The 25377-nt window shown below is 45.8% G+C and overlaps 7 protein-coding genes across 7 annotated transcripts; 4 read left to right on the top strand and 3 right to left on the bottom strand.

The window, feature by feature from the left end:
- Positions 1 to 1769: 1769 nt before the first annotated feature.
- Positions 1770 to 5409, bottom strand: EURHEDRAFT_545297 (uncharacterized protein; the record flags this gene model as incomplete). The annotated part of the gene is made up of 8 exons (XM_040787444.1): positions 1770 to 2259; positions 2333 to 2416; positions 2481 to 2617; positions 2676 to 3550; positions 3611 to 3648; positions 3707 to 3824; positions 3873 to 5037; positions 5385 to 5409. The coding sequence occupies 8 exons, from the start codon at positions 5407 to 5409 to the stop codon at positions 1807 to 1809; spliced, it is 2895 nt and encodes a 964-aa protein (XP_040642298.1). The 3' UTR covers positions 1770 to 1806.
- Positions 5410 to 5917: 508 nt separating this feature from the next.
- Positions 5918 to 9086, top strand: EURHEDRAFT_528499 (OPT oligopeptide transporter; the record flags this gene model as incomplete). Its single annotated transcript, XM_040787065.1, has 15 exons — positions 5918 to 6068; positions 6123 to 6201; positions 6253 to 6478; positions 6500 to 6766; positions 6815 to 7012; positions 7069 to 7136; positions 7170 to 7690; positions 7722 to 7747; positions 7801 to 7880; positions 7933 to 8033; positions 8091 to 8165; positions 8227 to 8403; positions 8524 to 8704; positions 8796 to 8934; positions 8977 to 9086. The coding sequence occupies exons 1-15, from the start codon at positions 5956 to 5958 to the stop codon at positions 9084 to 9086; spliced, it is 2361 nt and encodes a 786-aa protein (XP_040642297.1). The 5' UTR covers positions 5918 to 5955.
- Positions 9087 to 12137: 3051 nt separating this feature from the next.
- Positions 12138 to 13941, bottom strand: EURHEDRAFT_493346 (uncharacterized protein; the record flags this gene model as incomplete). Its single annotated transcript, XM_040785658.1, has 6 exons — positions 12138 to 12667; positions 12720 to 12904; positions 12963 to 13379; positions 13434 to 13562; positions 13615 to 13643; positions 13704 to 13941. 6 exons carry the CDS (start codon positions 13939 to 13941, stop codon positions 12277 to 12279), a joined length of 1389 nt encoding a protein of 462 aa, XP_040642296.1. The 3' UTR covers positions 12138 to 12276.
- A 1228-nt stretch (positions 13942 to 15169) lies between these two features.
- Positions 15170 to 16594, top strand: EURHEDRAFT_374675 (Bicupin, oxalate decarboxylase/oxidase; the record flags this gene model as incomplete). Its single annotated transcript, XM_040778665.1, has 5 exons — positions 15170 to 15287; positions 15341 to 15576; positions 15629 to 15822; positions 15874 to 16216; positions 16277 to 16594. 5 exons carry the CDS (start codon positions 15170 to 15172, stop codon positions 16592 to 16594), a joined length of 1209 nt encoding a protein of 402 aa, XP_040642295.1.
- Positions 16595 to 19572: 2978 nt separating this feature from the next.
- EURHEDRAFT_512819 (metallophosphoesterase family protein) lies at positions 19573 to 21066 on the bottom strand (the record flags this gene model as incomplete). Its single annotated transcript, XM_040786102.1, has 5 exons — positions 19573 to 19629; positions 19748 to 19982; positions 20080 to 20369; positions 20451 to 20914; positions 20979 to 21066. 5 exons carry the CDS (start codon positions 21064 to 21066, stop codon positions 19573 to 19575), a joined length of 1134 nt encoding a protein of 377 aa, XP_040642294.1.
- Positions 21067 to 21481: 415 nt separating this feature from the next.
- Positions 21482 to 21884, top strand: EURHEDRAFT_218318 (uncharacterized protein). Its single transcript, XM_040777998.1, has one exon. The coding sequence runs from the start codon at positions 21593 to 21595 to the stop codon at positions 21827 to 21829; it is 237 nt and encodes a 78-aa protein (XP_040642293.1). The 5' UTR covers positions 21482 to 21592; the 3' UTR covers positions 21830 to 21884.
- A 1601-nt stretch (positions 21885 to 23485) lies between these two features.
- Positions 23486 to 25086, top strand: EURHEDRAFT_447810 (sugar porter family MFS transporter; the record flags this gene model as incomplete). Its single annotated transcript, XM_040783698.1, has 2 exons — positions 23486 to 23601; positions 23661 to 25086. The coding sequence occupies 2 exons, from the start codon at positions 23486 to 23488 to the stop codon at positions 25084 to 25086; spliced, it is 1542 nt and encodes a 513-aa protein (XP_040642292.1).
- Positions 25087 to 25377: the final 291 nt, after the last annotated feature.

The following is a 25377-nucleotide window of genomic DNA, read 5'->3' as shown; positions in this document are numbered from 1 at the left end:
CTTCTTGTTAGCCAAAGACGTCCTCTCCACCTTCAGGCTATTTGGGAAGCAATCTGGCAAGTTGAGTGCTGTCTAAAACGAGATGCACCGAATGTTTTGTGCGAATATGCAAATCTTCACTTGTCAGAGTCCATGCTGGAAAAGATGATAAGCAACTCCAATGCCGATGTTGGTAATGACATCAAATGTACAAACGGAATCTTAAGGCAAGATGATAAATGTTTTTTGTTTGAATATCTTGACGATTACCATTTGATGGGTTAGTCCGGTTTTGTGCTGATAAAGGGATATCTATCTCGTCAACCGACAGAGTCATCGAGATAATCCTGGAAAGATGTTGCAATGGTACAGTGCAGCTTTTCCTCGACTACCAGACCGAGGTTCATCTCACTAAAAACCAGCTGGAAATGGTCAAGAGGAATTGACGGGGAGATGCAGAGGCCCTAATTTCACTACTGCGAGAGAGAATGTGAACCAGTCGGTATTACGGAAGGCTACTCTGTAATACTGCTTTATGTCATTCTGTAGTTCATGATTTAGCTTGTGTGTTACACGTTGGTTCCTAAGATATTGCGGCTCTATGATGGAGATTTCGACCCCTTTTATGGTAGTCGTAGGCCCCTATACGTTTGTCTAGTAATAGAAACAGCTTTTGCATTTGCTGCCTGATCCTGACTTTCTAGTACGCCAGTAAAGCCATCAAAAGTCTTGAAAGCCAATTATAGATTTTGCATGGAGGAAAACGCCTGTAAGCATGAGATATTAAAAGCATTATCACGATGGACAGGCAGCAAATCCCATTGTATCACATAGGGTGTCTGATTCTTTGTGTAGTATATTTATCCATTTCCCTGCTCTCTCCAAACTCGATCCAGAACCCGAATTTCGACCTTCATTAGCTTTCGATTGACCCTATCACGGTACAAATATGTTTATCCTACAAGGCAACGAGAATTACCTCCAAGCGGCCAAGAACGGCGACTTGCTCACCGTCACACACTTGATCAGCACAAATCATCAACCTTAAATAGTCGAACTTTCAATCCTAAACAGCCCTCATTCTAGCATATAAAAATGCTCATCACCCAATCCTCCAGTTGTTAATTGCAAGCAAGAACTACATCGACGTAAAAGGTGCCCACTACTGGACCGCAGTTCTCTGGGCATGCTATCAAGGCCACCCCCGCGCTGTCACGGACTTGATAAACAATCAAGCGAATATCCATATCAAATATCCACGATCCGGACTCTTCACCTATTCTCATATCCGCTGCGAGAGAATAGCATGAGTTGGTAGACATACTTATCACTCAGGAGGCAAATTTTGAGACAAGATGGTTGAGTCTGAGTTTTACGCCGCTTGCTTGGGCATCGTGGAATGGGCACCACAAGGTTGCAAGAGTCCTCCTGGATCGTGGTGCAAGCATTGAACGTAATGATTACGTCCATGGGAAGTGTCCACTGTTTTCGGCTTTTATGCCTGTCCATGTATGGCTTAAAAGCTCCCTCGCCATCTTTCAAGTGTGAAAAGAATACGTACATGCGATATTGAGCTTGGTCTCTGATTGCAGCAACGGGTGACTACTCGAAGCAGGATGTGTTGGAACACCAGTGGCCTCCAGGAACCATGATGCTAGGCCCTTTTTTTCAACTTCTACGCTTTGATTGAGATTACATCGTTGTTGTAAGGCCTGGAAACTAGGTAGATATACATTCTTGGTAGCTAAATATTTTGTCTTCAATAAATTCTGCACAAGATGAAAAAGTGGCATTTTCTTTATAAAAATATCATGATCAAAATTCGACTTACAATACAACATCAGTTGTATCGGGCCAGCAGTCAGCAACTTTTCCACCGTCCTGAACAGCAACAACAACGGAACCTTCGCCTCTCAACGGATTTCCCTCCCACACAACAAAATCCCCAGAAAATGACTGTGTCAATGGCTCATAATGACCTTTCTTATTTGACCGAGTGCCAAGAATATCATCCAGGTTCGTTGACACCAAGGCAATGGCTTGCTTGTCAGTAAGACCAGCATACTTACCAGCCCATCGAGCTTCTTGTGCCAGGCCATGTATCTTTGAATCGCTCTTAACTGCCAAACCCAAAAGAACACCGGCATTTATCAAGATCTTAGCCGGGCTTTCAGTAAGCGGGGGACCCGTAAGAACGTTTTGCTTCTCCCAGCTGTCAGGCGCGCCGCGGTTACCTGTTAGAATGACCGGAATACCTGCTTCTGCTAGGGGCTTTGCTACCTGTTGTTGTTTTTGTGTGATTAGTACAAGGAAGGAATTCGGATCAAAGGAGCAGATAGTGATGGACACTTACCAAAGGCGCGGCGTGGCCACCATAGAGGACGAGCCTCACTGAAGGAAACTCACGCTTGACCAAGATCAACTGACTGATATCATCCTAATACAGTAATGTCAGAATAATCTGGTGAAGTTGCAACGGCATAAATATGTTACGAAGTTACCTTGTTAAATGCGCGTACAACCATGGGCAGTAAGCCCCTCGCAGCCTGGTAATAAATGCCTGATTCGGCTGTCTTACCCTTCTCTAGTACCTGACGCAGGCGCTCAATGCCAGAAGAGACAGTCAGCGTATCATCACCTAAGATACGACATGTCAGCTCTGAAAAGTCAAGATATTGGTCACGGAGATAAATTACCCTTTGCTGCTTGTCCTATTGTAAAGTGAAGGGCAACATCGTCCTTCCAAATACCACCATTTAAGATAGTGGCATTCACGCTTGTGTGTATTCCAACGCTGACTCCTTGGATGATGCCTCCCCCAGAATGGGGCGCGGAGATAGCTCTTGTCACACCCCCAATTCGTGCTCTTGTAAACCCTCTACCGAAGAAATGCACACCATATTTGGCAAAATGAACCGCTTTTTGTTCGTTAAGAGCATCCCCATTCTTCGCAGCCAAGCCATCCCCTGTTGAACTCTCAGAAGGAATGGATTGAATTCCGATGTTGTTTCCAAAAGCAACGAGACCAGGGGTTATGTAGCCGTTGTTCAATTCTACCTGCGTTAAGCCATCCTCGCTCCCACTTGAAGAAACACAGGCTGATCTCTCATCGAAACATGTGATTTGGCCATCCTCGACCAGCAAAGTCAGGTTCTTTGCATTCTGAGTAAGATGTGTCGGAAGGTCAATCAGAACCTCTTGGATACCGGTAAATAGTACCTCTGAGTGGGGCCCCTCAGCTCTACCGCAGATGTCTTCTTTCTGATCCGGGGCGATAGACGTTCGCATCACCGGTGCCTCATGTAATTTAGAAGAGCGAATCGCTTCATGCGTCAATTCATCAGAGGATTTACTCTCATGAAGAGCAGATCTGCCGTCGATGAATACTTCAGAGGGGGTTGCACCGACCTGAAGTGGATGATCATCCCAGATGACCAGGTCAGCGTCATATCCGGGGCGAACATAACCGATTCTGTGGTCTTGCTGCACTGAGCGAGCAGGAACTGATGTCACGGACTGAAGGGCCTTGTCCTCAGGCAGGCCAAAGGAATGCGCAATTGCCGCCTGGTATCTGGTTGCTGGAATTAAACATCTTTTATACCAAAGTCTTGTACTGCTGCAGCCCACTTACATAAGGTATTTTGCAAAGTTTTCCTCGCCGGTATGATCCTGTACACATATATCAACCATTATACCATTTTATAAGGTTTTTAGGTTTTGGTAATACCGATTTCAATGCAACCTGAACCCCATGGTCGTCCAAAATCTTTGGTCCTCGCAAATTTGCCCCGTACGCCTCAGCCTTGAACAGGGAGTTCTCCGCAAATGTGGCAATAGTAATATTTCTGGAATTGTTAGCCATTGTAAAGAAGATCCTACATTGAGAGACTTACTCTTCAAGATGTTTCAGAAGCTCAGGTACCTGCCATGCCTCCAACGCATGATGGAAAGCTCGAGGATGAACACCAAATTCGTGAAGCACAGACAGCATGCGCTCAAAATCTTCAGGTTCATAACAGTGCACATTGACGTTGAGCTCCCCTTTCAAAAGTGCGAGAAGGGTCTCAAGCTCAAACGAGTCAGGTCGTTTCCCTTCGGACTTAAGGAAATTTGAAATGCGGCGAGCTTTGGCGAAGGTGCTCGCCTCAACCTCAAATGCTGCTTCACACCAGGTAACCTGGCGTTGCAGCAGTTCTCGTGCCTTTTCGAGCTTTTCGCGTAAGAGCCAAGTGAGACCAAGCCGGGTATTGCCATATATACCCTTGGGGTTCTCTCCACAAGCCATCTTAAGGTATCTCTGTCGACTATTTTCGGGGAGGCCATATTCCAAAAGCAGCTCGTCAACCACAGGCTCACCGGCTGAACCAGCCAGTGGTAAGTTCTTTACCATATATGCCTCGCCTCCAACAATGTTTGCGGAGCCTGGAAGCACCAAGGAAGATGTTACGCCCCCCGATGCAATAATCTTTATAGCAGGATCGTAGGGCTTGAAGCCATCTATAGAGCGCACGAATGGAGTAATAGGTCCCAAGAGTGGCCGCTCATTAACATCGCTAGTAGATGAAAGATGAGGAAAAGGCAGCAATAGGTGGTGAGAATGCATATCAACGAAGCCAGGAGTCACAAAACCCCCGTAAATGACACGAGCGCCTTTTGGGATGGAGTTTTGTGTGCTAGCGGGAGATACAGACCAAATCACACCAGAGTCAAAGATGATATCGAAAGTCCCTTTGCGAGTGGAATCGCCGTCGAAGAGCGATGCATCCTTGATGACAATAGGAATTTGTTGGCCGGTAATTGGATTCCATCTTGGGTTTGGCCGGTCTTTCAATGCCTGCGTGTCATGCTGACCCTGATTACTAACCTGATGACATTTGTTCAGTCCCTCAACAAAAGATTGCGTCTGAGGTACCGATGTCGGAGTGGTGGTGATAGACTCAAGCTGAACCAGTACCAAAAGAATTGCTATGAGGAGAAGAGTGCCGAGAACTCGACGCCGACGCCGAAGTAGAAGAGAACTCGGTCGTTGTACAAGTTCATAAGGAGGGAGATCTTGGCCTGAAAGGCCGCTGTTGATTACCATTGCCAACACTCTGGCGACAGAAGTATGAAGCTTGGATGAAGTCGAACGGAGTAGGATGAGTGTGACCCCCACGTCTTAAAAGTCGAAATCTTGTCTGCGAGCCTTGGATAGACCCCAGTTCTCTTTTCCTATAAAGCTCTAGTTGCTTGCGCGACTGTGGATCAAAAGTGCGTCAGTCTGCTGTTTCCGTTCGAGAAGTTCAAAGCCATTGTTTGGGGTGAGGCATGAAGTCAGAATATCCTTACATTGCTTACATAAATTTATGCAACATGCTTGTCTATCTATCGCTTTCGTTTGGTCCGTCGTACTCCATAAGTATGACCAACCAAGGCATCGGATTTCGCCATAGTTGGGGTATAAATAACTAGAATTAGTGTGGCACGGTGTGGCACTAGCTGGACCAGTCAAGTTCTGGCAGCACCACATTTTGTCCTACTATTAGGAAAAAACATACATTGGTCGCGAAGAGTCAGAACGATAGAGTGACACCTGTAAGTGGAGACTGATTTAGATAGGTTCCAATCATTATGCGGCAAGCTTGTTTGCTGCTGTTATTATTGGTAGTATGAGAAGCTCAATATTCGCTGCTCTCTTAGATTTTGGAGAATCGGACCATGGAAGACGCATTTATTGTTCCAAATAGGAATTCGACCGATGTATTACAGTATATTAAGAGCTCTTTTTACGCAATGACTGTAGTAAATGATATGGCTTCCCTGCAAAAGCGCGGGTATTCGTGTAGGCGAATGGAAACTTTGGTATAAATTAGCCATAATGCGCTCAGTATGTAATGCCAGTTCTCAACTAACTGCCTTCAATTTTGGTATATCCTTAACTCTTACACAGGGTTTCTGCCTCGGAACATTATCTGACCCAGTCGGACAATCATTGCCATGGCAGCAACATCAGAGAAGATTGGCAAAGAGATCATCCAACCGGTGACAGTGGAACCAAATACCCAAGAAGATGATCTCGACTTTAAGCTTGAAGGAGATGAGTTTGCCAAGTAAGCCACAAGAACATTCAAGCCATGGTCCCGTCACTAAATATAGATGTGAAGACGGCTTTCTGCCACAGTTGATGAAGTTCTGGCCGCACGGGAACACTCACATGTGTTGAGTCTTGAGGAAGCTCGTAAGGTAAGTGACCTGTCATCTTCATAGGTAGAAATGTGCTGATACTTGGAATAGCTCGCTCAGGAAATTGTCGATACTCATTCGCATGATCCAAACTTTCCGTCTGGTGCTTTAGATCGCATGACTGATTTTCTTAACAATGCCGTGATTTTCGAGGCACCCGAGAAACACAGAAGAGCCATCGAGGAAGCTAAGATTGAAGTCTCTCTACTGACCTCCAATAGTCCTTATTCAGAAGTACGTGCTGTTGTTGATCCGTATGATAATCCTGAGCTTCCCTGTGGTACAATTCGTGCCTGAGTGATTGGTCTGGGCTTTGTAATTACGGTGGCCTTTGTCAACCAGCTCTTCAGTGTGCACCAGCCATCCATCTTCATCGGTGCTCCAGTCGTCCAGTTTCTGGCCTATCCTGTTGGGAAGGCAGCAGAGAAATTCCTCCCTGATGTTGGTTTCATTCTCTTTGGAGTTCGCCACAGTTTGAATCCAGGACCGTTTAACAAGAAAGAGCACATGCTTATCTCCATCATGGCCAGCGTCGGCAAGACATTGCCCAGTTCCAGATACATCAGTATGTTGGTTCTTGTGCTGCATCATAACATATCTAACAAACCTAAAGTATTCACGCAGTGGCTGGACAAATACTTTGGCCAGCCTTATGCTAGATCCTTTGGATACCAGATCTTACTTGCTCTTTCAACCAATCTAATGGGCTTTGGCCTGGCTGGCCTCTGTCGGCGATTCCTTGTCTACCCATCCTTTTGCCTGTGGCCAAGGTCTCTAGTCACTATTGCATTGAACAGCTCCCTGCATAATGGTTTGTTCTGCCAAGCCTTAATACTCTTTCTACGCGATTATTGACATTCATGACAGAGGAGAACTATTCTGTTCTTGGTCCCTTTCAACAGATATTCAACATTTCCCGTTTCAGACTCTTTATAGTAGCATTTTGCTCAATGTTCGTTTACTTTTAGTTTCCCGATTACATCTTTAGTGCTCTCAGTCTGTTCAACTGGATTGCTTGGATCGCACCGAATAACTATAACCTTACCGCCATCACGGGGATTAAAAAAGGTCTCGGGTTCAACCCAATGCCTACATTTGATTGGAACATCGTCACCCACGTCCTGGACCCACTCATTGTTCCGTTTCATGTCACAATTAACACCTTTTTTGGTGTGCTGCTAGGTGGCATTGTCATTATTGGAATGTATTGGACGAATGCCTATCACACCGGCTACCTTCCAATTAACACCAACTCCATGCACAACCACTTCGGCAATGCTTACAATGTTTCCATAATCCTGGACGAACGTGGATGGCTTGACGAGGCCAAATACCAAGCATATTCACCGGTCTACCTTGCTGCGAGCAGTCTTACGATGTATTTCTTCTTCTCCGCGTATGCTGCCACCGTGTCTTACACGTTCTTGTACCATCGACATGATATTGTCCTAGGCTTTAAGAGCTTAGTCAAGAGCTTCAAGAAAAAGGGGTCCAACAGAAGATTTCAAAGATATCCACAGCAGACTCATGTCGGTGTATCGCGAGGGTACGAACCAGTCACATGAAGCATACCATAGAGGCGCACTGACGATGCTTTAGTTCCTGAATGGTGGTGTATGATCTTGAATATTGTTGCCATTGCTCTGAGCATTGCCGCGGTTTTTGGTTGGCCAACATATGTAAGTTAAATACAACCTGGGATATCCAGACAGCTTCTCACATTCAATTCAGACCACTGTCGGGGTAATCTTTTTCGGTATTTTACTCGCCCTCGTTTTCACTATACCCACTAATGTCATCGCAGCCACAACCGGAATGGAAGTTGAGTTCAAGTGCGGTGCTATCTACAGTCTTGATCTCCAAAAGGCTAAGGCTAATCATCAAACCAGTGTGCTGGCTGAATTCATCGGAGGAGTGTGGCAGCCCGGAAACGCGCTGGCCATGAATTTCTTCAAGTGTTTTGGGTACGGAACTTACTCATCACCCATAAGGAATAAGGCAGTTGACTGACAACCAACACTCCAGATACATCACGACAGCCCATGCCCTTGACTTTGCCAATGATTTGAAGTTAGCGCACTATGTCAAAGTCCCTCCACGCCAGACTTTCTGGGCGCAAGTTGTAGCTGTCTTTATTTCTGCCCTTGTCACCGCCGGTGTCATGAATTTCCAAATCATGAACATACCTGACCTCTGCGAATCGTAAGTGCTCCATCCTCAAGCTGGAAAGGTTCTTTGCTAAAATCCCAAAATATACCAAGAGGACCGCTTTATCTGCCCCGGCGTGAACACATATTTCACCGCTGCTGTGCTCTTTGGTAGCATTGGTGCAAGGAGGGTGTTTGGTTCTGGAGGACATTACACTTCTCTATTATCAGCCTTTCTAATTGGATTCGCCCTACCCTTCATCTTCTATTTCATCCAACGACGGGTTCCTAGGATACATTGGTTCAACAAAGTCCACCCCGTCATGCTTCTCACAGGCGGAGTCCATTGGTCTCCCGTAAGTGGTCCTATGCCATGCCATGAGCTTGACCTCTGCCGTGTCTCTCCACTCGGAGAAAGATTCCTTTGCTAACCCTTTACTCTTCCAGTATAATATTGCCTATATATGGCCCGCCGTTCTGCCAGCTTACATTAGCATGAAGTATCTACGTAGCCGATACCTCGCCTTCTGGGCCAAGTACAACTACGTTTTGTCTGCTGCCCTGTCGACGACCATTGCCATCGCTGGTGTTGTCATTTTCTTCGCCGTTAGCTACAATTGATTTACAGTCGACTGGTGGGGCAACGATTCGGAAAGCGGTTGTGAGGCAAGTGCATGCACTCGGCTCACGGTGCCAAAGGATGAATATTTTGGCCCTCGCGTTGGAAATTATACCTGAGTTAATTGCTTTCCAGGAAGAGTATACGGATAGTGCGACGACGGTTATAGGTAGTAAGTCAGATTAAGCTGATGATTGGTTAGCATTTGCCAATGAAACCGACGTTGCAGGGAACGAAATGGATCATATTTTCGTAATTTATTTCAATTATAGTTATTGGATGCTTTTAACTGGAATTTATCATGCCTGCGTAGCATTCTAATGTGCCTCTTGTGGATATGAGCCTTATAATGATCATGCTACATGGAGCCCTAGTCACCTAGCTCGCCCGTTGACAACCCTATGGATAGACCTCTTCCTCACCAGCAGTGAGGGTCAAACAAGACAAACAGTACTATATTGGATGGATCATCATTTTTTATGTATACAAACCAGGTAAAGCGTGGAGATTTTTGAGATCTTATGGAATTTTGTGAAAATGAGGGTCAATGAGGGCCTGCGAGGGACACCCACACGGAGGTTCAAGGAGGGTTGAGGGTCGGGTGGAGGGTCTCAGCGAGGTTTACCTATGGAATATGAAATTTCACCTTTGTGTGGTACTCTAACCTCAGGTAATATAATCTCTATATTAACGTTTATTTACTCTCTTTATTAAGAAGCTAGTACATACGACCATAGGGTGTGGAGAACAGGGCTTCCCGTCCGCTCAGCCGTACTTAAGCCACACGCCGGCCGGTTAGTAGTTGGGTGGGTGACCACCAGCGAATCCCGGCTGTTGTATGTTTTTTGTTTTAGTTTTTTTTTTATTTTTAATTTTCGCCTCATATATTTCCAGAGACTGTTTCGCATAATTTTTTGGAATATTGAGTAGCTAATGTTGTGATGGCTAGCGGGGCGCCAGAAACAGCTCCCATTGAACCATGCTTCTGTGATGGTCTCGGACAATATAAATTTATTGGTAGACCTTTTACCGAAATACTAACATGGAGAAGGAAAGAAAGAAAGCTGGGCCTGCCAGTGCTGCGCTATCTAGTGTGCAAAGAGGGTTCCTGCCTATATTCAAATAGGCCATAATATACAAATATCTTGCATTGTTGGTGAATGCCTGTACTCCGTGACAAAATTGGAGGCTTGATCCCTTAGTTGCATTGGCTCTGATACACCTGGCAAGCTGTTACTTTGAACTGAAGTCCGCACACGCAGCCACTGGAACATACTTACACCAGATTCAGGCTCAAGAAGATGCAACCTGCCAAGCATGTGTTTCTTTTAAAGAGACAGCACACCATCTTCTCTTTGAGTGCAGACAATGGCGGCACCAGCAAAGCAGGCTCTACAAGGACCTGGAAACAGACAGACGGCTAGTGCTTCAGGAACTTATAAGGACAATAGACTGTAGAGTAGCTGCTGGCCTCGAATCCAGGAATGATGGTTTGTCATAGCTCTAAGGCTCAACATAGACAATAAACTGGAAATAATAATAATAATAATAATAATAAAGCCAAAAGGGAGCGTGCAGCATTGACCACCATCTGTTCAAGTTCCTGATATTTGATCCCCAGGGTCTTCTGAGACTTTGATGTATCAGCAGTGTATATATCTGATGGGACTGCCCCAGAGCCAGTGTTACCAATGGGCACGCAGTCACTGATTCCAGAAATTTTGATTGTAAATCGTCCATAAATTGTTGATATGTGAAGTTAGATTTGCAGATAGAAAACCTCTTGCCACCTGCTCTACAGTCTGTATAGGCATGGATGTGGGCTTCAGCAACTTCACTCTTGTTAATACATGACCAGAACATATTCTGTGGGATGGGATCACTGGACTTGGACTGGGGCGAGATAAAGCAGTATATATATCCAAAGCGGAGGTGTTCAGGTTTGATACATCCGCTGTAGTATTGGTTTGGTCCGTAAATTATCGGGAGCATAATAGTTGCAATATCAAAGTGAGAGTCTTTACTTTTTAACAAAATCTCAGGCTGCATGTTCAGCCAATGTCCAGTGTTCAGCCATCGCCCCAGGGGCGTCTTTGGCAGCGGCGACCTCGTAAGGCATATTGTTCCAGTCTGCCTTGGAGTACACATAACCGACCATGGCGCTAAAGGAGAAGGTTATAACAACTCTCGTCACATTGGGAGCATACAACTGAATCAAAGTCAGGATGCTCACTATTCTGTTGATGACAGGTCGCGTTATCTTCAACAGAAACCTTGAAAGGGGTTGCAGTATGGATGACACTATGAACATCTTTCACTGCAGCATCAAAGTACCCTGTCGTCTCATATCTTCAACAATAGCAAATTCCAGTTGTGAGGCACATTGGGGGAAGCTCTGGCGGACTTTCTGGTTTAGGGAAGAAGAGCAGCAATATGAGTCGTGGCAAAGCAAGAGGCTCCAGTGATGAAAATGGCTTGGTCTTTAGGGCTTGACATTATAAAAAAAATAAATGTGCAGACAAAAGGAAATTGGATATCCGATGCTCTCTCCAGCTTAAAATAGTCATCTCCAAGGTATATATACCTATTCTCTCGCCGCCTTTATACAACCCATCTGATATCCCGGTCTTTTCAAGCAGGATTGAAGGTTCCCGAACTGGAGATAAGCTTGTATTATAAACAGTAATACCCGCAGCCATCGTGTTTATGGCGGGTAGATGCAAAGTAATTTAGTGTTTGAAGTTGGAATGGCTCACCCTCTGCATTGTGCACTCAAGATTGCCCCATATATTTTTTATCAAGTAAAATATTGGTACATACGACCATAGGGTGTGGAAAACAGGGCTTCCCGTCTGCTCAGCCGTACTTAAGCCACACGCCGGCCGGTTAGTAGTTGGGTGGGTGACCACCAGCGAATCCCGGCTGTTGTATGTATTTGTTTTTTATTTTTATTTTTTTTTTTTTGCCGTGAGCGAAGTTAGTCTTTCTTTTTCTTCGGGGTAAATTGAGCGGTTTTTTTTTTCTGTGTTTTGATGTGAGAGGGGAATGTACAATCTTTCGGATCTCGGGATATGTATATAGAAAGTTCAATGAATATTTCGATATTAACAAGCTCTTCTTTTAATTGCGGTCCATTCCCGATGTTTGAAGAGTAATTAATATATTATGCTATGCCGAGGCACACTTTAGTTATAACAAGACATGTCACATAGCAGTTGGACGAAGGCCTCAAAAGACACGCCAATGTCGAATTAAATTAAACTACCACATTCCCTCACACCCCTAATCAGCACATACGACAACCAGTCTCTAGTAATAGAGAGGATTCTCCGGATCAGTCAAATCAAAAACAACAGTCGAATGCGGCTTAGCACCACCACGCTCCGGGAACTCCTTGCTGAAATCAATCGTCCGGTTGAAACTCAAGCTGCCATCATCGTTGATGTCAATGTAAAGCGCATTGAAGTCAGCAGGCGTATTGATGATGCCAATCTCTCCGGTCTGCACGAAGTAGTCGGTGACGACGAGGTGCTTCTGGTCCGGTGTGACCTTGACGTAGTGAGGACCAACTGTGGGCTGGTCCTCGTCGGGGTCATCGAGACGCTTGACGTTGCTTAGATCGCTGATGTCGAGAGCGGCAATGTGGTTTGCGGTGGTCAGGGTGAGGTAGATGAAGCGGCCGTCTTGGGTGATGTCGGTGCTGGAGGATTTGGTTGGTTTTGAATCTATGAGATAGTACAAAGGGGACTTACTAAATAGCGACGGTGTCGCGAGCCTTTGGACCGAGATCGTAGAGCAGCTCTGCTGTACCCTGGTTTCCGTTGGCGTCCTTGCGGAGGGGATAGATGATCCACACCTGCCCGAGGTGGACAGCAGTAGCAAGAGCAGCAGAGTCAGGGTTCCCGGGGATGAACTTGACATCTTGGATACCGCCTGCCTAAATTTCATATTAGCATAATTTAGAGCCAAGATGAGCGGTTTTTGGGTGAGCTTACATCAGGAATGGTAATAGTGTTAAGAATCTTCTTCGTATCAAGATCCCACAGTCGAAGCGTGTCAGCATGTCGAACCGCAGGACTGGGCTTCAAGATACTGATTGGCTCGACAAAATCCGAGGTAAGAATGAGCTTCTTGTCCCAATCAATGCTCAGTCCGTGAGGAGAGTGTTGCTCGCCAAGGATGTTAAGGGTACTCTCCAAGTCTTCGGGCCACTCGTGGATGATATCAAAGTTCTCGTCAGTCTCGATCAAACGACCGGGAGAGGTACCCAGTGCAGAGCCCATGTAAGTGATGTAGAATCCTCCATCAGGCTTCGCACGAATCTCATCTGCAATGGAGGCGAGAAGGGCACGGTTGCTCTTCTTGAACTTGGGACGGTAGGGGTTGGACGTGTCGAAATAGAACGCGGTATCCTAATTGCGACATGAGAGAGTGCTTGGAAAGAAAGTGTAGAAGTGTATATTCACCTGCGTCTTAAGCAGGGACAGCAGTCCACCACCAACCAGTGTCTTGCCATCAAGAGAAGAACCAAGATGGTGAGGGTCGTTGCCACTGGAGGGGACATCAGTGATCCAGAGGAGCGTGCCAAAGGTGTCCTGTTATCCGTTAGGTTGTTGTTCGACTTCAAGAATATGGGTACACACTTACATCGTCAAGGCTGTATGTCGCAAGGAAGTCTATGCAATACTGTCAGCTATGCACTTAAGAGATACGGCATTAGAGTAAAGGAAACGCACCCTTGTGCTCCTTATCACCCGAGCCAGTCCAGAAATAGCCGATCTTCTTGGGCTTTATGTCACTCGGAGTAAACGGAGGACTCTCAAGCGGAGGAGTAGGAACTTGCAAAATTGGCAAAGGAGGGGCATTCTCGGTCAAGACCTCAGTGACACCTGGAATGCTGGGAATAAGAGGGGGAAGAGATAGGCATTCCCCCAGGATAGCCAGAGACGCGAGAGGAACGAGAGCGGACTTCATCTTGGTCTTTGCTTGATGATGACAGGCTTGATGCTGAGCAAATTTGAGCGGGTTTTCCTCGGCTTATATAGTCGTTCGATTCCCCAGCTGGCTGCTTCCCGAATGTCTTCTTTTCCCCTTTCTCTCTAGCACTCGGGGACCATTCCCATCAAGCACGCAAGAAAGTCACATATCATCCATACTGCAAGAGAAACTTCAATATCACAAGACGACTTTGGCCGGACGAATTGCGACAGGAACATGGGAGATAGGGAGAGAGAGGAGGAGAGAGCGAACAACTTCCGTATCAGGAATGCAGGAGAATGAGGATAGTCCTAATTTCCACTCTAGGTACAGAGCCAAGTCCAACTAAAATCAACAAATGCCTTGACCGGGTCGAATCCGATTGTTGCGTGATTGATGATAAAGGGTCTTTCCGGGATTTGAGGTCTTTCAGAGCCCTAGGACGAACCTAAACGATGGTGCTAATGCATCCCGGGTAACAATTGTGCACGGGTTTGCATTAATCATGTCGCTCGTCTTTTCCGTTCTTCATCTGCTCGGTCCGCGGTACCTGGTCCGCAGCGCCGTCGGGGCAGATTCACCTCATTGGCACAGACAACTGTAGCTGTCTGATATCATCAATGATTTACGGCTATCCGACATGGCAGTAATCGCCGATCACAATATTCCGGAAAAATTTACTCGACCTTTGCCAAGACCGCCAGACACGACTTACCCTATACCCAAGGCTCGCACTCGAGGCCCTAATCAAAGCTTAATTCGGTTCCCTATGACTCGGACTTATGCCAAATATCGTGTTCGGGATTTACCAGTGTAGATCAGGGCCTTGCCAAGAATAATCATGTCAATTGAGAGCGGATGATGCGAGATTTCCGCCTGATGTCAACACTTCCTCTCCAGCGGGCATCCGCATCGACAGTGGAGTTACCCGATTTGGTAGATGTCAACACTATGCCAAGGATGTTGTTATACTCATTTGAATTTGAGTTTCAATCGGCGACCTTGAAGCGACCTCGGGGTGAACTATCAAGATGAAAAGTCGCAATACGAGCCGGGGATGTTGTGATAAGCCTTTTGTTCAATGTTGGACGATCCTTTTCTAGCAGAGGACATGGAAATTAAAGACATACTCCGGAGTATATAGATGGAGGGTTGGAAGTTCGTTAGGGAAACAAACCACGCCTGCTCTGGTCAAGAATACAAGTCTTCTCCGCCAAGTCTCACAATGAAGTCGCAAAGCTTTGCGCTGGTCGGACTCTTTCTCTCGTCTGTCCTTGCCTCTCCTGCTGTCTCCAAGAATGACCAGCCAATCAACGGTCAGGGCAAAGGAGCTCCTATCCTAGGTAGGTATGTTCATCATGCTGGAATCAACATTCGCTAATTGCGCCCTTATTAGGCGGAACCAATAAAGCCCTGGATCTTCAGAACCCTGACCACCTCCGTACCCCGAGCACTGACAATGGCTTTGTTCCCAACGTCAAATGGAGTTTTTCTGATTCCCAGACAAGACTTTTTCCAGGTGGCTGGTCTAGAGAACAGGTCATTCAGGACCTCCCTCAAAGCCATGACATTTCTGGGGCCCAGCAGCATCTGAAGAAGGGTGCTATTCGGGAGCTGCACTGGCATAGAGTGGTAAGATGCCTGAACTGATATTTGAATACGAGTGATAATAACGTGGCTATAGGCAGAATGGGGGTTTGTCTACAACGGATCTCTTCTCCTCACTGGCGTTGACGAGAACGGTGCTTTCACCACCGAGAAGCTCAACACCGGGGATATCTGGTACTTCCCCAAGGGCGTTGCTCATAACGTCCAAGGCTTGGAAGATGAGAACGAATACCTTCTTGCTTTCGATGATGGTGACTTTGAGAAGATTGGGTATGTCCATACACCCCACCCGATCTCAGCATTTACTGATTGACCGCATAGAACCACCTTCATGGTCGACGATTGGATTGCCCATACCCCCAGAGACATCCTCGCGAAGAACTTCGGCGTCGACCCCTCCGTCTTTGACAAGACTCCGTCAAAGTTCCCTTATATCCTCAACGGCACTGTCAGTGAGGACCTCAAGAAGGAACCAGTGGGCACTTTGAAGGGCAACAGCTCATATGTCTACCACACATATGATCACCCCTCTGAGCCTGTCCCTGGACAGGGTGGTAGTCTCCGGAAGATCGACTCTACGAACTTCCCTATCTCGACTACAATTGCTGCTGCTCTCGTGGAGCTTGAGCCTAAGGGTCTTCGCGAGCTTCACTGGCATCCTAATGTAAGCTCGTTCGACAAACCTCAATAGTAAAGCAAACCGCTGATTTATCTTTACCTATAGGCCGAGGAATGGCTGTACTTCCACCAAGGAAACGCCCGCGCCACTGTTTTCATTGGTGACTCCAAAGCCCGCACCTTCGACTTCACCGCTGGTGACACTGGAGTCTTCCCCGATAACAGTGGTCACTATATCGAGAACACATCTGACACAGAGAAGGTGGTTTATCTCGAACTCTACAAGAGCGACCGCGTAGCCGATATCTCGTTGGCGCAGTGGCTCGCCCTTACCCCTGCTGACACCGTGGCCAATGTCCTGAAGGTAGACATCGAGGTTGTCAAGCAGATTAAGAAGGAAAAGCAGTCTATTATCAGGGGTTAAGTGCGATTTCTTCACACTACGCAAGATCGATCATATGTTGAAGGATGATTGTCCAATCTTATCATTGAAATTGGTATATGTTTACATTCGCATGAGAGATGACTGTCATGTCATTTTATTTTAATTACACAATAAATTAATGCTGTTAAGACAATCCATCGTATATCATATTTGTGCATCTTTATTCATTCCTTTTTATGTACACAAAATCCAACCATAGTTTGGTTATGGTGACATTATGTTGCTGATGTATACTATGGCGTTCACTTTCATTCCTATCTATTGTAACGGCTCAGCCCAGCGCCTTCATCAGCAAACATCATCAACACGGCAAACAATACCATGGAAGCAATCAAGACAAACAAGCTGCTTAGCGAGACCACACACAACCATATGCGACTTCTTCACGTAAGTAGACTGCCTCTTATTTTCTTTTCTTCTCCAGATTCGATATTCTCGTCGATGGCTACTAGTTGGTTTAGATAGGAATATCGATTCGTTAATATCTTCCAGCTACTGAGCCCGTGACATCTATACTTTATACCCAAGGTCAACCTGCAGGGCAAAAGGGTGGGGATATCGACAAATAAGCAGGTTACAGGTCGGGTGGCATCGTTCTGGAGAGCGATATCCTCCAATTCCCACCGAACGCAAATACAAACACAAGCCGTTATCTGTATGAGAGATTGTAGGATTTCTAGTCTCAAATTTCCCTCGAACATGAGAATTTCTGCAATGACAAAACCGGACAAAGCAGCCAGTACGTCTTATTCACTAATGTCACCGATCAAGCATTCGCTCTAGACTTTGCCATATCCAAATATAAGTTGGCGCCTCTTCGGTTATTACTACCCACACACCCAACTCCTTGTTATCAAAATGGTTACGTCTAAAGAGCATGAGCGGGCGAATACGGCCTTTGCCAATCTGTTAATTTGCACGTTATCCACTATGAATGGAGCGAACTTGTCTTTGGATTGGACCGCATCCGCGGACATCGAAACGCCCTCACAGACAAAAGAGCGGGCCAGGAATTTGCACCCCGAAACCGTCCTCTTGGTAGGTTCAATTAGTGACTGATACTGGTTATAGAGGCAAGTCTTTCAGGATTTGAGTCGAAACTTGCGTCGGATGCGGACTGGTGAGTAAAGGAATCAAAGGGCAACGCCAGAGCGGCCCTGACAATTTCTGTCCACCGGGAGACACCAGAAATTGGGACAGAGATGTGAGAGCCGGCTTGCAATTTGCAGACTAGCACCAGGGCCAATTCGAAGCAGTTCTTCGACAACACCTGACTGTTCCAAAGCAGGAGGGGCAGACGGAAGCCGTCGTGAGCAACGGCCCGCTTGTTTTGTCGGTTAGAAACCTTTTCCTTTGAGGTACAGGTCGCGGTGAAGAAGAAGAAATTACGCTCACAGATAACGACATCAAAAAGATGGCCCAGATCGTCCAGGAGGAGCAAAAATTTTGATTCTCCTACAACTTCCTCATCATCGGCAATGCCCGGCAGCATTTCTCTACAGCAAACAAAAGCTGTCCTAGAACCTGCCTGTTTTTTTTTTTTTTTTTTTTTTGTCCAGCTGCCAATTTTCGAAAAAGTGTTTGTTATTATATCCACCTATCTCCCTAGATAACATATACTTATGGCGATGAAGCGCAAACCCATCACAGCCCCATCATCATGCATCGCTAAAGACCAGACTAATAACCCCCTTGATGTGAACGCGCTATATGGTACGGATTTGGTGTATTAGGTTCTGGTTAAATGTCGATGACGATGGAGAATGGTATGAATAAGGGTGATAAGGGGGTTGATGCAAGCGATTGATGAAGTTTCTGGAATAAATTGCCTTGTTATTGATTTGTTAAACCAACTACATTTGGCTACAATGATAGTGTCAGGAAGCTTAAATCCTCTCGGCTAAGTCCAGACCCAAGTCCGACTTTACCCTATACAAGTCATAGAAACCAATATCCAGATAGTTGATAATTTTGGGAGATACTGCTTCTACTCCGAGGGTCTACCTACATTTTATATGCTTCGAAGCAACTATGAAATCAATCAAGGTTTAAAAAATTTTGAATTTAGCCAAATAATCATTGCGATCTATTACAACGTATGCCCCATCCTAACCTGTGGATACCATCTTATTAACAAACCGAGCATTTCTAGACTAACGCAGATCCACCCCGCTCAATCTAGTTAAATCCAGCTTTTTGTGGTTCCGCAATTTGATCATCCATTGAGTTAACGGAGTCGGCTCAGCATGTTCTTCTGTTGGTGATATAGCATGAATCCTCGCAGCAAACTGGCAAATTGGAAAGTCTTGCCACCCTGGACAACAGAGACGCTCGTTTTCAAAATGTCAATGTTGACCTGTACAACAACATTATAGATTACCTCCTGTCGGGGAGCGACGCCGTTCAGGAATGTCTCTAGACCGTCGGAAATGCAAGCCGTGAACGAACATGCTAGCGAGGCTATTCTTGGCAAGTTCAAGGTCAACAGTGATGAGATCTATTTTGAAAGGGATGGACATTATTTCACCAGAGAAGATGTAAAGTAACGACAGACGACGCTTCAGGATGAACTCAAGGAGTCAATGAAAACAGCACACCTGTAACTGATTATGGACAGACTTAAGAGCAACCTTAACAATGCTGCGAAATTTGTGGTCCCTGGTCTAGGCACATTCCGCTGCAAGGATCCGGTCTTCATTTATTATGGGGATCTTTTAGTTCAAGTTAGCTACTAATAAATTAGGCTCTGAATAGCAGCAGTCAATATAAACAGATATGATTTAGTATTGTCACTCGCTGGTCTTGAGCTAGTGGAAGTCAGAAGCTGGTGAACACTTTTCTAGTTCTTTCGTCTCATAATCAGTTCAAATATTGGGCTTGCTATTTTGGAATAAAGGCCAAATCAAGATATTTCTGCCAATAACCGAAAGTAGTTTTTCTCGTAAAGATGACCACAGTCAGCATAGATAAATTTCATTGTAGAAATATTGTGCCCCCACTCGTAGGCATTTATACTATTCATGTCTGTGTTAAGCCGATGAAGAAATACACAAATAGGTGGACATATATCAAGGATTTCATCGATGAAAAGCTCTTCCTTCCTTGGCTTTCCTGCGCATATCGTTCCTGTACATATTGATCTTGTCCATAGGTCGAGTTGAGAGTTACCCGTGCACCAGCTGTTTTATCCTCTAATCGTATCCAAGTCTCAATGGGTGTTTCGCTGACGTTTTGCCGTAATACTATCTGACGTCCACCGCGAGCCCAATCTCCATATCCCCCATACCCTGTTCGTCGGCCGTAACACATTTTCAGTCCGTTCCCTTCCAGGTCCATATTGGGTAGTTTCCCATTCCAATTGAAACACCTAAAACGACGATTGTTAACGGTTATTCACGATTTCAATTGATAGGATCTGCTCATAAAGCAAAACTGGGAAAAAAGGGTAGGTTTTTTTCTTTTACCAATCATTCCCATGGTCATGACCGCTGAATGTAGCAACCATTTCTTCTGTACGCAGTAAGGCATCCATGAAGGGAGCATCTTGCCCCATATAATCATCATCATCCCAGAAATATCCTTGCTGCTTGACTGGTATTTCGTCGTTAATCCCCGGTTCGGTGTAGTTGCTTATACCAGTCTCCTGGAAAGCTCGTAGCGCATATGTGGGAATGTGGAAAAAGGCAAGTGATGGTACTGCCTTCCCGTATTCCGCCATCAACTGTGAGTGAGATTTTATAAACCACTTAGTCACCTTCGATAGTTAATAAGCCATGACCAAGACCCGGAAGTAGTCAACTCTGCAAATTGCATAGGTAGCAGAGGACTGACTTACTGATTGATGGACCCAATCTGGCATACGGTCAGATTCATCCTCACTTTCGGAACACACGCTTCCACCCCTAGTATCGAAGAACCACAAGATTACTTCCGGTACTTCTGCTGCTGTCGAGTTGTGAGGGAAAACAGGGAGGAAGTAGTTTGTGAGCCCAGCTGCAGGATCAGAAACCATACTCTGCGTGAAACAGTTCTGGTGAAATCTTTCCCTTCTAAAGACATCATCTGCGCATAAGTTCGTAGCACTATCGTGATTCCCGTATGTGGAAGCCCATGAGACATTATTCTCGACGAGTGGGGTCAAAACACGGTCGACATATGCGCTTGAATTAGACCGACTGGTCGCGTCGCCGGTTACTAGGTCTCCATTCAACACAACAAGCTGTGGTTTTTCAATAGAGAGAATGGTGTTCATGACATTGCCGGTCCGAGCATCATTTTCTGGGCCGACTGAAGCTTGAGCTATAAATTCCGTTGTTAGAAGGCCTTTTTATTGTGTATATGGATGTGGTCTGTTTATGCTAACATTCACCATAGTGTAGATCCGAGAAGACTGAGATTTTGAATGTACCATCAGCCGCGAATCGTAGTGCTTGACTATTATTATGGATCATGGTGCTTCATAGATAGCAAGAGCTGATCTTGCATGTAGCAAACTTCTGATCATTTGCCCCATTTCTGTTTGAAGAAAAGATAGAAAAATATTGCATGTAATCCATGAACTAATGATTGCATCATGAAAGGTTGGTTCTCTGAATCCTTATATTCCTGAATGTTGCATTACTGTTTCAATAACCTTATTTAACAGTGATTCCATGGTTTCAACCAGGCCATCTGGTCCACCACTATTGGTGAATATTGTTTGAAACCCTCTGGTTGTTATAATATAGTTTATCTTAGCACGGTAGCCCTTTGTTGTAGTAAGATGAGAGAGTCTTGAGCGCCGGGGTTGGGGTTACGCACCGCTCCGGCTAGAGCGTGATCCTACTTTGTCTCGATATCCGAATAATCTTCGGCCATCTTCGGTAAGTTGATATACCAAAGCGGATTCGGAAAATCGATGTAAACGGAAGGTAGTAAATACTCTCTAAACGATAATCGCAAGTGTTTGATCTCTGTTTTCAGCCCGATTTGGTATTAATGTGGGATTTTGGTCAAAGATACCTCTCACCTTTTTCCATGGGGCGTCCGAATGAGAAAAAAAAAAAAAGCCGTATTGAAGTTGTCATTCAGCCGACTCAAGTTCTGGTGAGATTACCGCAGCCAAATAAGCCAGGTCCTGCATTCTTCCGCACCTTAAATCTTCAATTTCACGATAGATTCAGGAAAAAATGTTTCACACATCACGAATGTCACCTCGATTGCGCACTGAACTAGAACCTTAGAAATAAAGGCAAAAATCTTGTAAAATCACATCATCTCCGTGTCTATGTTCGTTGCGCGCCAGGAATTTCCATGAGAAGATCTAGTACGATGGAACAAGAACGCTAGGTCCTAGCTGTGTATGCCTCACTCGCTGTGCGAATAAGCAAGGCATAAAAAATAACATAAAAAACATACAACAGCCGGGATTCGCTGGTGGTCACCCACCCAACTACTAACCGGCCGGCGTGTGGCTTAAGTACGGCTGAGCGGACGGGAAGCCCTGTTCTCCACACCCTATGGTCGTATGTGCTGATCTCAAACAAAAAGCAATCTATTATCCAGCTATATTTAAGGTATTTATAGCTGCAGAGATCTTCCAATAGGAAACTTTCTCTTATTGAGAAAACCATCAACCAACAAGGGCTATATATACAATATGGAGCCCGTGAACTAACTGCATTGAGAAAAAGACGGAAGGAAAAGGATATCCAGGCAAGAGAATTTGATCCGATTAATGATAACGAGAAAGGCGACAAGGGAGATTCTATCCAGACATAGCAAATTGGTCAAGTCCCAAGTGGGAAAAGCCAGGGGAAGCAGCAAAGGAGTATTGCACCTATGTCCGAGAGGGGCCATGAAAATGAAGATGACGAGTCTACTCTTCCACTCCTGACACACAACAGCGCATGCCAGGGAGAGTTCGGAAATGTCACGGGCTCAATAGCTAGAAGATATTAAAGAATCGATATTCCTATCTAAACCAACTAGTAGCCATCGACGAGAATATCGAATCTGGAGAAGAAAAGGGAAATAGAGGCAAGTCTATTTACATGAAGAAGTCCAATATGGTTGTGTGTGGTCTCGTTAAGCAGCTTGTTTGTCTTGATTGCTTCCATGGTATTGTTTGCCGTGTTGATGATGTTTGCTGATGAAGGCACTGGGCTGAGCCGTTACGTTCAAGACTTCTTGAGGGATATGAGGTTATATAAGAATAGTTGTGTAGCTAGTCTTGATCTAAAAACAAAGTTTTTTCATCTGGTTAATTATAAAAACAGAAAGATTCTATCTATAGTGAATTTGTTATGATGTGACTGTAAATGAATTATTCAAAATTGCAACTAAATCTGCATGGATTATGTAGGCCATGGGATTCTACTGTGTGTCTTGTTTAATCACCGCAGATTACCCGCGGGTGAGGGCGAGGTATACTCGATATACAAAGCAAAGACCTATTAAAATATCGCATTGTCTCATTTTAGGGAGATATGATAAGATGACGGGAGGGTGGAAGGCACTCGCGAAGGAGTTGGAATCATCATCTCCCAAGATACGATGGAAATCATCATCCAAGCCGGGAGAGATTTTATGCATTTGGGGCCGCGGGATCTTCCATTCCACGGAAGGTCAAAAGCCCCACACGTCCAAAACACGATTCCTTGATCCCCAGCAAATGGATAGAATCTGGGGTAGGAGGACTGGAATTGTCCGCAACTGTTGCGCTAGAATTCCTTAGCCCAAGTCCATATTCTCCAGCCTTGAATTATGGTCAAGGCATAATGCGGGGTCCCCAGATTTTTAGGCTGAGTTGGCAAAGGTATAAACAGCAATAGTCCCTGGGGTCAATCAGATCGACATCGTAGTTTGCCTGTAACCTTCCCTGGAATCACCATGCTTCGTGGAAAGTCGCTTCGTCTCGCGCAGGTGCTTCTCACAGTAGCACCCGCATTCATCACCTACGGATACAATCAAGCTGGTGTAGCACCGCTTGCCACTTTGCATTCATGGTTAGCCACTCCCAACAAATAAACATTCGATATATGGATGAGGCTGACCAACTCACCAGGGTCAGCACGTTTCCGGAGATTGACACCGTCAACACCGAGGGTGCTATCAAGGAGAGAAACTCGACAAGGAAAGGTGCAGTCATTGCGTCTCTTCAACTGGGAGCCCTCGTGGGAGCGCTCTCATGTGTCTACTTTGGTGACCTTCTTGGTCGGCGCAAGACCATCTTCATGGCGACTATCATTACTATCATTGGAGAGCTGTTGCAGACATCTTCCTACGGAATTATTCAGTTTACCCTAGGTCGAGTCCTCATTGGCATCGGAGTCGGGCAACTAAGTGCGACTGTTCCGGTGTGGCAAGCCGAGTGCAGTTCCGCAAAGAATCGTGGACAACACGTGGTGGTCGATGGAATCTGCATGGTGCTGGGCTTCGTGCTCACCAATTGGATTGATTACGGCTTCAGCAAGACGACCGGTGAGATGCAGTGGCGTGTCCCATTGGCATTATCTTTCTTTTTCCCCCTGACCATTCTCGGATCGGTGTTTTTGCTTCCCGAATCACCACGGTGGCTGGTCTTTGTATCCAGGACGGACGAAGCAATGCGGAGCCTGGCAGCGTACAGAGGTCTCCCAGTCGCCGACGAAGTGGTGCAGACGGAAATTGCCAGCATAGAGTCATCGCTGGAGCTCACGGCGCGGTCCAAGAGCCTCACATTGCGAGAGCTGTTTCTGGGGGATGATGAGGAACGTCTCCTGTACCGGTTTGCCCTCTGCCTCGTCATTCAATTCTTCCAGCAGATGTGTGGGGGCAACCTGATCTCCACCTACATTTCGACCATCTTCGAGGAGAACCTCAATCTGGACGCAGAGCTGTCCCGGATTTTAGGCGCCAGCGCATTGACATGGAAATTCGTCTGCAACTTCATTCCTTTCTTCGCGATTGACCGCCTCGGCCGGCGCAAGGTCTTCATGTTCAGCGGGGCCGGCATGTGTCTCTGTATGGTGGTGTTGGCCATCACAACCAGCTTCGGCGACGCCAGCAAGAGACTATCAATCGTCTCCGTCGTCTTCATTTGGCTCTTCAACATGTTCTATCCCATTGGCTTCTCCGGTGCAAACTTTCTCTACTGCACCGAAGTCGCACCCATGCGTTTGCGTGTCGCCATGTCGTCTGCATCGACTGCAAACAAGTGGCTTTGGAATTTTATCGTGGTGATGATCACGCCAGTTGCGCTCGACACAATTGGATGGAGATACTACATTGTCTATGCCGTCGTTTCGGCGTGCATCCCTGTAACCGTGTATTTGTTCTACCCCGAGACAATGGGTCGCAACCTCGAGGCCTTGAACCACGTGTTCCGCGACGCCCCTTCTCCGCGGCATATTGTGGCAATGGCGAGAAAGCTTCCGCAGGGGGACGTGACAAACGTGGATGTGCAAAGGGCGGAGGAGAAGGTGACTGTCGAGCAGAAGGAACGTGCTTGAATTTCTTTTTATTGTCTTCCAAATTGCGTTTATAGTGCCATATCCGTGCAAATAATGTTATTTACATTGGATAACCAGGTAGACTTCCATTATATTTGGTTCAGAAATGAAGTTCCTACACGAACATAATCTGCCCGAAATACAAATATGTCGAATGCCACCTTTTAGGACGCATAAATTGAAGACCACTATTATACAAACAACCCTTGCTATAACTTGAAAAAGAATAGACCAGAGGTCCACAAAACGGGAAATACCACTCCTGTAGTACCACCAATTCGACGTAGTGTC

This window comes from Aspergillus ruber, assembly GCF_000600275.1.
Source record: "Aspergillus ruber CBS 135680 unplaced genomic scaffold scaffold00003, whole genome shotgun sequence".
Lineage (NCBI taxonomy): Eukaryota > Fungi > Ascomycota > Eurotiomycetes > Eurotiales > Aspergillaceae > Aspergillus > Aspergillus ruber.
The sequence above is the reverse complement of the archived record's forward strand: the minus strand, read 5'-3'. Positions and strand labels throughout refer to the sequence as shown.